Source organism: Emys orbicularis, chromosome 1 (assembly GCF_028017835.1).
Source record: "Emys orbicularis isolate rEmyOrb1 chromosome 1, rEmyOrb1.hap1, whole genome shotgun sequence".
NCBI lineage: Eukaryota > Metazoa > Chordata > Testudines > Emydidae > Emys > Emys orbicularis.
In genome coordinates this window covers 117,033,026-117,046,710 of record NC_088683.1, presented here as the reverse complement: position 1 = coordinate 117,046,710, position 13,685 = coordinate 117,033,026, and the positions used below count along the sequence as shown (strand labels likewise).

The 13,685-nt window shown below is 44.1% G+C and overlaps 1 protein-coding gene across 1 annotated transcript in view; it reads right to left on the bottom strand.

Moving 5' to 3' along the window:
* ERC1 (ELKS/RAB6-interacting/CAST family member 1) overlaps positions 1 to 13,685 on the bottom strand; it is a 569,800-nt gene that overhangs the window by 282,122 nt on the left and 273,993 nt on the right. Inside the window, exon 13 of the mRNA XM_065406940.1 lies at positions 2,416 to 2,551. Coding sequence (XP_065263012.1) covers positions 2,416 to 2,551 — 136 coding nt within the window. The remainder of the gene's footprint in view (positions 1 to 2,415; positions 2,552 to 13,685) is intronic.

Genomic DNA, 13,685 nt, shown 5'->3' with positions numbered 1-13,685 from the left:
CTGTTCCATGACACCTTTACTGCACAAATGATCCATAAGTACAGTAAGGAATTATACCACCACCTAGCTCTTACATAGCACTTTTCATCAGAAGATCTCAAAGCACTTTACAAAAGGTGGGGAAAGTGAGGCCACAGGAAGGTGACGTAACTTGCCCATGGTCACCCAGCAGGCCAGTGGCTGAGACAGAAACAAAACCCAGGTCTCCTGAGTCCCAGTCCATATCTACAAGGCCACATCTGACCATACAAAGTATGAGTGACAAACCAGTTCTCTGTAAAAGGATATCTATACTGATTGTCTATGTAGACAATTCAGGAAAGAAATTACACTTTTCCTTGACCTGATGCTTGATTTCTGAGCAAAAGCTTATCACCTGACCGCTCTTCCCCCTACCTGCACAAATCCACAATAAACTGAGTAACAGGTATGTGAATCTCTGTGTGTGGCAATTACCAAGCATATTACAATTTGTTGGTTAATTTTCAGAGGAAAATATTCTGCACAGAAATGAAGTGTCACATCAGTGAACAGAATGCCATTTTCTGTCCAGAATTGTATAACTTTACAGAAAACATATCACTTCTAGGAATAAGCCAACATCTTTAACATGTAAATAAGGAGCTGTGAGCTACAATAAAAGGACATATTTCAGTCTACCTTTCCCCATATGCTCCATTTGCATGGGAGGGAAATAGTGATGAAAAGGAAGAAACAAGTGAGAAAAAAGAGTGCACTTTTGAAACCTGGAATCATTGCACTACAGAAATGATAACCTACCTGGGATGGCACAACTTGATAAGTACCACCATCCACTAGATTATTAACTCAGATGCCAAATACATACATTTTCAGAATTAACATATTTACATAAGCATTGTTCAAAAACCTAAGTAAATAAAAAAAATCTTCAAGGAAAATTTTGAAAAGACTTTGCAAATACAAAGAGGATTGTGTAGTCTGAACATACGCTGTCACATAACTAGGGCCTTGTGGATTTCTGTAGCATTGTACCTGCAGAATGCATTAGCAGCTATAGAATTCCCATATCCAAGGCTTTTAAAAAGTCTAGTCATGAGATCACTACACGCACTTGGAAGTTAACTCTTTGAGCGCATGCTCTGTACAGGACTGGCATTGATGGAAAAACCACAAGCTGGCACAGCTGAGAAAATTGTACACAGGGACAGACCCATGTCTCTGTAGTTCTCCCTGAAGTACTGAAAGGGTTGAAATCACCCCACCATACTCCCACAGAACAGAGCAAAAAACTGGCAATTTAAATTAACTGGGGAATTTGCCTTCTAATGAACAATTAGGATTATGTCCTATATCTTTATTAGTTGAATGATATCAAATACCTGAGAATAATGAGATACCCGTGGTCAGGATTGGACCAACTGTGCAAAGTCAAGCAAAATGTTTATAAAAAGAAGGACTGATCTATAGAGAGTTAGAAATCATAACTTCTAGAATACGACTTAAAAGGCAGACTACTTCCACGTTATACTTACGATGGGGAAAGGAAAAGAAAATGATTTTTTAAAAGCTGCAATTATTTTGAAATACTAAAGCAATTTTACTTGAAAGTTTTTTGAACAACTCTTCATTCTCTACCCTTATTCCACTGTAGCAGTTATAACAGTGATATTACAGCACTTGATTATTCACTATTTGACATAACTTCTGATGTTGGTATCAAAGTTCGGTGAATGGAGAAACGTTTCTCTTGCTTTCAAATTGCCAACTTTATTTTGTCTGTACCATTTTGTGGGAGGCTGGTGACTTTATAGGTGGTGATACAGCAGTGCGTTGACAGTTTAATGGGTAGAGGGAAATATGTAGCAGACTAGTGGGTACATCTGGAACTGATGAGGAGTGGAGTAGGATTCGGTGCCAACTGGAAGCTCTTGGTAATCACAGAAAACATGTGATCCTCCACATGACCCACAATACATTTTCATTGCCACAGGAATACTTACTGATGCTGTCGTGTGTTTCATCCTTTATTTAATGAAGAAAATCCAGCAAAATAAGGTCAATCCTTTTGGAAAATACCCCAAAGCAACTAAAGAAAGAAGTTCTTAGAAGTAGCTATGATACAGAAATCAACATCCCAATCGTAATATCCATTTGATAAAACCATTCCAGCGACCCACTCTACAGTTCAATTGAATCCCTGTTTACTTACCATAAAAATGAATGAAACTGAAGAAGCAGAAGCCAGAGGCAGCTATCCGCAGTGCTGTGGAATAAAACTGTTCTTTTAAACACAAACCAATTCCTTTATTATCCAACAAGTTGAAAAGCAAGGCAGCAGGTGCGGGGGGAAGAGGAGCGAGAAAGTGCACACGCATACAAAGGAGAGAAGACTGGCTATCAGCCATATCCCCCCAATTCAGATTTTTATGCTACCTGAAGCTGTTGGGAGCTGTCATTGAGATTGTCCTCCCTCCGTCTGGCCTCTTCTAGCATCTGTGCACTCTTCTTTTTCTCCACTTGCTCTTTGTGTTTCAGGTTTGCTACCTTCTTATTTTGATCTTTGACTTGCCTGTGAAGTGAAAAACAAACACTCAGAGCAAAATCCAGAATATGTTTTCAGTCAGTCCTGGCTCTTGTGTGACCTGGACCCAAGAATGGTGGAAAGCCCAGAAACATTCTCACTCATCTTGTAGAAGTCCACAAACACTCCAGCTTCCAACCCACACTCAATTGTAAACTCCATTTAAAGAACACTTCGTTTTACCCACCACTATTAAGAGAAATGACTGGAAGTTCCTGGAGTAATCTCAGACTGCATCACCCCATTAATCTAAAACTTCAAACTGCTACATCTGTAGGACTTGTTGATCAAAGACATACCTGCTCTCTGGTGACTCGTCATAGTGTATTATACACATATATAGAAACCCATATTACCTTGTGTACACCATTGTACTTTATTCAAGGGGGTGGGGGGAGGAAGAGGAATTAAAAAAAAACAACCACAACTCAAACATACAGGAACATCTGCAAGGTCCAGGCCATCTGCTTCAAGCAGTAAAACTATTTTCTCCAACCTCAAATTCTACTTGTTTACTAGATATTTTGTGGTATATTCCCTACCCCCCTCTTAGAGAGACAAGAAAGTGTGCATAATTTCCTTTTTCACTCGCATCTGTGAATTATTCTTGATGGTTCTGGCAACTAGCATTGCCCACAGCAGGGGTTTGGCCTTTCTGGGCATTAAGACACATGGAGTATGGAACCTAATTACAGACCCTTTAATCTCTGTCTCCTGACCACAGAAAACTTAAGTCTAAACTTTTGGTCCAATCAAAATAAAACAGACCAGCTTTGCTTCCTCAGCCTTTTTCTCCATAATTACATCTGGAGTTTGGACTCTGGAATAAAAGACAGATTCTTTGGTCCCAAGCTTTCCCCCCAAATATCATACAACTAGCATAGAGAACTCTTTAATTTAATGTTTAGAAAAAAATCATAAACTAGCTTCCTTTTTGGTGCATCACACACACAGAAGGAGAAGAATGTTCCTTCTGAAGGCATTTCAGAAAGACATTTAGAATAGATCACAAACAACTTTGGCTGCTTTGATATTTCCTTCAGAGCTCACAGCAAAGAGATTACCTCTTTGCAGTATACACCAATTAACTGATTTATAGGCTGGTCAGTGCTCTGCAGTGCCATACAAGGAATTTGGGTTCAATTCCTAGGCTGTGGTTTTTGCTCCCTGAGCCAGCTGGGGCTGGAGTAACTGCATAGATAGCAAACTCCCTTGGTGTTGCTTTGCAGACAGACACTCTCATCACAGAGAAAAGAACAGTGCTGATGGCTTCCAGAGACAGTCTCTTCTAGCTCTTCTCAATCAAGGAAGATAACCAAGATGAGGTGTCTCGAGAAATATGGAAGCGGAAGTCCTTTGCTTATGACATTATAGAATCATTGGTGTACCTATAAGTGCCCTTTCCAAAAAACTACAGCTGATTCTACTTGGGATACTACATGGACACAAGTAGTATAATTGATAAGCTGCTCTGGGATAGTGCTGCATCATGGTAATGGGCACTGAGTCCACTCTGAAAGCTGATCTGCTCCGTGATTACATAACTTTTCTTAAATACTTTGTCAGCACTGAACTGAGCTTGTACAACAGAGTTATTTCTGTACTGTTAAATAAAGATAGAAAGCAGAGTTAATTTATAGAAAATATAGTTAAATAATCCCAACACACAGTGTTTCACATGGGTATGCTAATTAAATTCCTACATTAAGGATAGGTGTATGGATTTGTTTTGATAAATTTGATGAAGCTAAATTTATCCATTAGAAAAATATTGCTTGTTATCACTATTTGCTGGTGCATTCTGAACTACAGAAATAAAGGCGTACCACTGATTAAAATAAAAAATAGATTATCTTCTGCAAAGTCCAAGTCCTCTCCATTAAAAGGTCTCTCTTGAAAAGCAAGCTGATTAAGTGAACTTTTGACATGAAGTTTGCTGCCCAGAGTCTTAGCCAAAAAGCGAGACTTGCTAATGAATTGGCTCCCATAGTATATGTAAAGGATCATCTGAACGTTGAAGAAGCAGTCAGCCAGAAATTCTAAGGCAAACATAAGTACTTCCTAAAGGCAGATTTTGAGAGAGCCCATGCAACTCCCTAGTGCCTTAAACCACTTGATCCAAGCCAGAGTTATGCAAGCTGCATAAAGTGCAGCCTAGGGCAATCCTACTGTATCTTTGATGGAAAAAATCATGTGGCTCTAGTGAAGACCTTGAATAAGATAGGGATTTATAGTAAACTTGGCTGTAATGGTTCAACTATTGTAAAAAAAAAAAAAAAAAAAAAAAAGGACAGGTCACATGTGTCTTGGGCAAAGAAACCTATAACTCGAAAAAGTGAAGTAATTGGGAAGGTGTGGGGGATGTGACCTAGCCTCTTTCATTGCCCACATGAACTGCGTGTTGCCTCTTAACCGGCCAATAGAAGCACAGATGATCATAAGCAGAATAAGGACAATGGACTTTAAAAAAGCAGACTTCAACAAACTCAGATAACTGGTAGATAAGATCCCGTGGGAAGAAAATCTAAGCGATAAAATTATTAAATGCGCAACTGCCAATTATTCCAATCCAAAGGAAAGATAGAAAGAACAGTAAAAGGCCAAAATGGCTCCGATCGGGAACGCCTTAATGACCTGAAAATCAAAAAGGAATCCTACAAAAAGTGGAAACACAGACCAATTGCTAATAAGGAGGACAAACGAACAGCACCCATATAGGGACAAAATCAGAAAGGCTAAGGCGCAAAATGAGTTACGCTTAAGAAGGGACATAAAATCTAGTAAGAAGTTCTTTAAATACATTAGGAGCAAAAGTAAGATGAAGGAAAGTGTAGGTCTTCTACTTAGTGTGGGGGGAGAGCTAATAAAAACAGGCTGAGGTGGTTAATGCCTATTTTGTTTCAGTCTTCACTAAAAAGGTTAATTGTCACCAGATACTCAAGAAAATTAATATTAACAACAAGGGGAAGGAATGCAAGCAAAAACAGGGAAAGAACAATTTAAAGAATAGTTGGATGAGTTAGATGTCTTCAAGTTGATAGAGCCTGATAAAATTCATCCTAGGATACTTAAGAAACTTGCTGAAGCAATCTTGGAACCGGTGGCAATTCTCTTCAAGAGCTCATGGAGGATGGGCGAAGGGCAAACATAGTACCTATTTTTCAAAAGTGGAACAAAGAGGACCTGTAGAGTTATAGAACAATCAGCCTAACTTCAATACCTGGAAAGATACTGGAATAAACCAATGAACTATCAATTTGTAAGTACCTAGAGGATAATAGGGTTATAAGGAATAGCCAGCATGAATTTGTCAAGAACAAATCATGCCAAACCAACCTAATTTCCTTCTCTGACAGGTTTACTGCCCTAGTGGATGGGGGGGAAGCAGCAGCAGATGTGACATATCTTGATTTTAGTAAGGCTTTTTACACAGTCCCACGTGACATTCTCATAAGCAAACTAGGGAAATGTGATCTAGATGAAATTACTATAAGGCGGATGCACAACTAATTGAAAGATTGTATTCAAAGAATAGTTATCAATGGTTCGCTGTCAAAATGGGAGAGCATATCTAGTGGGTCCAGAGGGGTCAGTGCTGGGTCTGGTACAATTCAATATTTTCATTAGTGACTTGGATAATGGAGTGGAGAGTATGCTTATAAAATTTGTAAATGATCTCAAGAGAGGAAGGGCTGCAAGCACTTTGAAGGACAGGATTAGAATTCAAAATGACCTTGATAAATTGGAGAACTGATCTGAAATCAACAAGATGAAATTAAATGAAGACAAGTGCAAGGTACTTCATTTGGGAAGAAAAATCAAATTCACAACTACAAAATGGGGGACAACTAGCTAAGTGCTAGTACTCATTAAAATGATCTGAATAGTGGATCATAAATGTGAACAATGTGATGCAGCTGCCAAAAAGGCTGATATTATTCCAGGGTGTATTAACAGGAATGTTGGATGCAAGATGCGGGAGGTAATTTTTCTGCTCTACTTGGCATTAGTGAGGCCTCAGCTGGAGTACTATGTCCAATTCTGGATGCCACAATTTAGGAAAGATATGGACAAATTGGAGAAAATCTAGAGGAGAGCAACAAAAATGATAAAAGATTTAGAAAACAACCTATGAAGAAAGATTAAAAAACTGTGCATGTATAGTCTTGAGAAAAGAAGACTGAGGGAGGGACCTAAAGAGTCTTCAAATATGTTAAGGGCTGTTATAAAGAGGATGGTGATCAATTATTCTCCATGTCCACTGAATGTAGGACAAATAGTAATGGGCTTACTCTGCAGCAAGGGAGATTTAGGTTAGATATTAGGAAAAAACTTTCTAATTATAAGTGTAGTTAAGCTCTGGAATAGATTCCAAGGAAGGTTATGGAATCCCCATCACTGGAGATTTTTAAGAACAGGTTGAAAAAAAACATGTCAGGGATGTTCTAGGTTTATTTCATCCTGCCTCAGTGCACGGAGCTGGACTTGATGACCTCTTGAGCACTTCCAGCCCTACATTTCTGTATATGAAGGCTTGTTATACATGCCCAATGTATGCCCTTCAACTATTTCCCAATTTTTTTGCACAGAAAAGGTGCGTAAAACTCACTATACAAAGAAGACTCTTCCCTTTCCTTCAGAGAACTCTGCTTCTGGAGAGCTGGAACCAGAGCAGCATTTATATAGTGCATTTCATCTCAAAGAATCTGAAATTTTGGACTCACAGGAAAAAACAGTTACCTACCTTCTTGTAACTGTTGTTCTTTGAGATGTGTTGCTCATGTCCATTCCAAGTAGGTGCGTGCGCGCCGCATGCACAGTTGTCGGAAGGTTTTTGCCCTAGTGGTACCCGTTGGGTTGGCTGTGGAGCTCCCGGAGTCGCGCCTTCGTGGCGGTGTATATAGGTCCCTGTCAACCCGCCGCCTCTTCAGTTCCTTCTTGCCAGATACTCTGACAGAGGGGCAGGCGGGTGGGTCTTAGAATGGACATGAAGAACACATCTCCAAGAGCAACAGTTATGAGAAGGTAGATAATCATTTTTTCTTCTTCGAGTGCTTACTCAAATAGGTGACTCCCAAGAATCTCCTAGGAGGAGAGGTCAGAGTTCAGCGGATCACAAATCGCAGCACTGCTCTGCCAAATGTGGCATCATTGCTGGCCTGCTGCATAATGGCATAGTGCCATGTAAAGGTGTGGATCGATAACCATGCTGCTGCCCTGCAGATGGGCTTGAATGGGAACACTGCCGAGGACGCCTGTGCCCTCACAGAGTGTGCCATCAGCACGAGGGCAGGTATCGTAGCCAGGTCGTAGCATGCCCTGATACAGGCTGTGATCCATAAAGAGATTCTTTGGGATGACACTGTAAGCCCATTCCTCTGCTCTAAAATTGCAATGAAGAGTTGTGTTGATTTTTGAAATGGCTTTGTTCTTTCAATGTAGAAGGCTAACGCTCGCCTGACATCCAGGGAGTGGAGCATTCACTCCCTGCTCCTAGTGTGCGGCTTAGGAAAAAATACTGGAAGAAAAGTGTCCTTGTTCACATGGAATGATGAAACTACCTTTGGGAGAAAGGCCGGGTGTGGCCGCAACTGTACCGTGTCCTTATAGAAGACAGTATATGGGGGCTCAGAAGTCAAGGCCTTAAGCTCAGACACCCTACTGGCTGAAGTTATAGCCACCAAGAACACTACTTTCCAGGAAAGGTAGAGAAGAAAGCATGTTGCTAGGGGCTCAAAGAGAGGCCCCATCAATCTAGAGTGCATCAGGTTGAGGTTCCATGGAGGAATTGGCTGTCTTACTTGAGGGTACAGTCTATCTAGTACTTTGAGGAAGCGGCCCACCAAGTGCTTAGCAAAAACTGAACGACTGGCCGAACTGGGATGGAAAGCTGAGATAGCGGCCAAGTGCACCTTTATTGATGACGCTGAAAGACCTTGCTGTTTCAGGTGCAGCAAATAGTCCAGGATAAAGGGAATCGATGACTGTAAAGGTGGGGTGTCCTTTTGTAATACCCAAATGGAGAATCTCTTCCACTTGGCCAAATAAGTGGCCCTAGTTGATGGATGGCTTCCTGCTGCGAAGGAGTACTTTTCTAACAGGGTCTGAGCATGAGAGTTCCAAGGGTTTTAGCCACAGAGTTTTCATGCCGTGAGGTGGAAAGACTCTAGATAGGGATGCTGGAGGAGGCCATGGTCCTACGAGATCAAGTCCCTTCTGACCTTCAGCAGAACCTTGTATACAAGCGGGAAGGGTGGGAATGCGTAAAGCAGGTGGTCCTTCCAAGGGAGGAGAAAAGCGTCTGCAAGGGAGACCGGGCTGTTTTGATTCGGGAAGGAGCAAAACTGGTGACATTTCCTGTGGTGACTTGTTGCGAACAAATCTATCTGGGGAAACACCCACCATTGCAAGATGCTGTCACAACATCCGGGCAGAGGGACCACTAGTGATTGTGGAAAGATCTGCTGAGATGATCAGCCAGTTCATTCTGGGCACCCAAAAGGTATGAGTGGGCAATTGCATGAGGGCTTCCTAGCAAAGGGGAGAGGAGCGAGTACCACCTTGTCTGTTTATATAGAACATCGCTGTTGTATTCTCGGTAAATACTGACACATCTGCCTTCCAGATAGGCCTGGAACATCTGGCAAGCAAGGCAGACCACTCTTAGCTCCCTGACGTTGATGTGAAGTGAAAGTTCTGCCTGAGACCAGAGACCCTGAGTCTTCCTAACTGCGCTCCCCATCCCATCACTGACACATTCGTGACTAGAGACATCGAGGGTTGGGGCCTTGAGAAGGGCACTCCTGAGCACACCACTTGTGGGCTGAGCCACCACAGGAGGGACTCAATAACCGGAGTAGGAAGTGTAACTAACTTGTCTCAGAGGTCTCGTTTTGGCCTGTACACTGAGGGCAGCCAGGCCTGAAGAGGTCGGAGCCAAAGCCTTGCATGATGTACTACTTATGTACAAGCAGCCATGTGACTGAGCAACGTCAAGCAATTTCATGCTGTAGTAGTGGGGTATCGTTGTAAATTCTCTATGATGGTGCCCCTGGTCAGAAACGTGATTCCGAAAGGAATGCTTTGGCTTGACCTGAGTCTAGGAGAGCTCCAATAAACTCTATTCTCTGGGTGGGGGGTTAGAGTTGATTTTGACACTTGCGGTATTAGTCCGAGCTTGTAGAAAGTCAACCGTATCAGGTTCCCGTGCAGCTTCACCTGAGCTTTGGTACGGCCCTTGACTAGCCAGTCATCTAGATACGGGAATACTTCTACCTGTCACCTCCTCAGGAAGGCGGCTACAACCGACATGCACTTGGTGAACACCTGAGGGGCTGCCGATAGGCCAAAGGGGAGAATTCTAAACTGATAATGGGTGTTGCTGACCACAAAGCGGAGGAACTGCCTGTGTGACGGTACTATTGACATGTGAAAGTACGTGACTTTCAAGTTGAGGACGGAGTACCAGTCCCCCGAATCCAGGGAAGGAGTAATGAAGCCAGGGAGACCATGCAGAACTTCAGCTTTTTCAGGAAACGTCAGGAATAAACCCCCTTGCTCCTGAACTCCTGAGGGACATCCTCTATCGCTCTGGCTTCTAGGAGCATTTGCACCTCCTGTATGAGAAGTTGCTCGTGAGAAGGGTCCCTGAAGAGGGACAGAGAAGGGGGATGGGAGGGAAGAAGGGAACAGAATTGGAGAGAACATCCAACTCTACCGTGTGTATGACCCATTGGTCCAAAGTGATTCGGGCCCAAGCATATTTGAAATGGGATAGACGATTAATGAAATGGGGAAAAGGATCCGGGATTCTGCCTAGTTTTGCTTGGGAACTGAAGACTGTCTTGTCGAGACATGGCCCTGATTGGAAGAGGGCTGTAAAGGCTTTTGTCTATTACTCCTGCCCCACTTTCTATTGTAATCTTGTCTGCGAGGAGTGGGCAGAAGCGTGGTGGAGGCTGAGGTTTAAAATACTTTCTTAGTGGGGCTGGTGTATGGAGCCCCAGAGATTTCAGTGTTGCTCGCGAATCCTTGAGACAATGGAGCTTAGAGTCGGTCTGTTCTGAGAACAAACCCGAGCCATCGAAGGGCATGTCTTGAATTGTTTGTTGGACCTTGTGCGGGAGGCCTGAAACCTGCAGCCATGAGCTCCTTCGTGTGGCTATAGCAGTTGACATGTGGGTCGTTGAGCCCAGTGCAGCTTGCAAGGAGGTCCTTTTCTATAACCTTGCCCTCCTCGAGGATGGCCCCAAAATCTGACAAAGTTTCAGCTGGAAGCAACTTTTTGAACTTAGTGTTCCAAGAGTTAAAATTATAGAGATGAGGACCCCTTGCTGATCCTGAAGCTGGAGTAGACTTTACAGCTGAAGAGGTCTAGCTTCTTTGCCTCCTTAGATTTGGGCGTTGGCCCCTGCTGCCCTTGCCTCTCTTTCTCATTTGCAGCTGCCACGACTAGTGTGCCCAGTTGAGGGTGGGTAAATAGGTATTTGTACCCCGGTGAGGGTACAAAACACTTTCTTTCCACCCTTTTGGCCGTGGGGGGAAAGAGAGGCAGGAGTCTGCCATAGGGTTTTGGTAGTGTTTTGGATGGTCTTAATCAGGGGGCAAGGCCACCCTTGAAGGACCCTCGGGAGTCAGAATATCCATCATAGGATCAGTGGTCTCCTCCGACACCTTCTCTGCCTGGAGGCCCAAGTTTTGTGCCACTCTTCTGAGTAGCTCCTGGTGAGCTCTGTTGTCCATAGCCAGCAACGTGGCAAAAGAGCCGGCTACTGCCTCGTCCTGGGAGGATGAGGATGAGGATGATGCCCTTGGTGGCACTGGATCTTCTTGACCCTCCAAATTTGCGGGGATCCTCTTGTGCTGATGTTTCTTGTGCGCGTCCGGGGGCGGTACTGGTACCTGTCTCGGTGCCGGCATCGGTGATGGCCACGGTGCCAGCTTGGGCGCTGGTCTCCAAGCCATGCAAAGGTTCTCATGCCATAGAGGATGTCGGGGGAGCCCGCCTTTCCAAGGTGATCGACAATGATCTGGAGCCCGGCCCCTGGGCTTGATGATACGACCACAGGGTCCAGATGGGCCACTGTGTTGGCACCTGCCATTGGGGTTGCCAGGGCATCATGGGAATTTGTTGCCCCTCTTTCTGCTTTGAACGGTGTTGAGAGCGGTGCCGGCTCCGCTTTGAGACTTACGACTCCGGCTCTGAATCTGAAGACGAATTCAACTTTGGTGACCGGGGCGGTGACGGAGAGTGGTGCTGAGGGGAGGGAGACCAGTGCCGCATCATGGTTGGTTTGCCCTTGGAAGGCACAGCGCTTCTCTGCAGCGCCAGTGCTGAGGACTGTGGAGCTGTCATTGCTATAAGGTTCCTGGCTGCCCTCAAACATGTCCAGGGTGGATGGAACATCCAGCTCCTCTACCTGGCTTTTCCGCATGGAGGAATCCACTAGAACCGGACTCAATGGACCTCTCTGAGAGGCTGGAGTCAACAGTGCCAGTTTAGTTGGAGCAGGGGCTGAGTGTCCCAGTATGGGACGCACTCCACTAGCATGTTGCTTCTGCGGTACCGGCGAATGCAAGTGGTGCAGGGTAGCTGCGGAGCAGGTCTTCAGTGCCAGAGAGTGGCGATGCCGAGGGTCTCTAGAGCTTGAGTACTTTCTTGGCACCGCAGCCTCTCTTACTGAGATTGGTGCACTCTGCACCAAAGTACTGAGTTTAGGTCCAATGAGGGCTGGGGATGGAGTCCCTCTACTTTTTGTTTCTTGGGCAAAAGCCTTTGCAGATCTTACACCTGTTGGTCCGGTGGGCCTCCCACAAGCACTTTAAGCAGGAGTTGTGAGGATCTCCCCTTGGCATAGGCTTCTGAGAGGGAAAGAACGTGGTGGGAGAAACCCCAACAGAAACTTATCTAACTATAAAACTACTTGAAAACACTAACTGTACGTTAACTATTTACAGGTACAAAGAAAAAGTCCACTAGGGGATCGCTTGCCATAGCAAGAGAGAAGAAAGCAGCTCCAACGACCGTCACGGACGGTAAGAAGGAACTGAAGAGGCGGCGGGTCAGCAGGGACCTATATACACCAATATGAAGGCGTGACTCCAGGGGCTCCAAGCCGACCCAACAGTTACCACTAGGGGGAAAGTTTTCTGATGACCATGCACGTGGCGCGCACACACCTACTTGGAATTTACATGAGTAATCTATCCACTACTGAAATTAAGTAGCTTCTATGGCAGAGACTGACTGTTAATAGACCTCTTGCATATAGACCTCTTGCATATGGGGTGGAATAGGGGCAGGATCTGATGGGGAGAGCATAGGAGCAGAGAGAGATAAGGACAAGCTGGGGGGGGGGGAGCAATAGAAGAGTTTATAACCAACAGAATACACTACCCTGCAGAACCTGAATCAAACCACGGATTCCTATGTCCCAACATTTCCCTTCCTGTCAGCAAATACTTGTGAAGCACACTGGCAAAGTGTGTTTTTCATCCCTTACTAGTGCTGGTCAACGCACAAAATGACAGTCTTCTACTGCTGAGAATTACTCATTTAGTCCAAGTGGATGAGAACTGTGCTGTAGATCTACCAGTTCCGAAGTTTAGGGGCATCAATGTGGTTTCATATAATAGTGGTTTTTTCCCACTTGCTTAAAAAAAACAAACAAACAAGCAAACAAACAAAAAAATGGTAGGAAATTACATGAAAAACCCTACATTAGAAGAATGTTGAAGTTGCAAAGTTAAGCACTCAAAATTTAGGACACGCCAGATTTAAGAATATCCATGCAGCCTTAATTTGTCCTCCTTGATCACATACTATTTTTTCAACAAACTCTTTCTTCTTTCAGTGCACAGGATGGACCTGATCAGGGGACATAAGAACAGCCGTACCGGGTCAGACCAAAGGTCCATCTAGCCCAGTATCCTGTCTACCGACAGTGGCCAATGCCAGGTGCCCCAGAGGGAGTGGACCTAACAGGCAATGATCAAGTGATCTCTCTCCTGCCATCCATCTCCATCCTTTGACAAACAGAGGCTAGGGACACCATTCCTTACCCATCCTGGCTAATAGCCATTAATGGACTTAACCACCATGAATTTATCCAGTTCCCTTTTA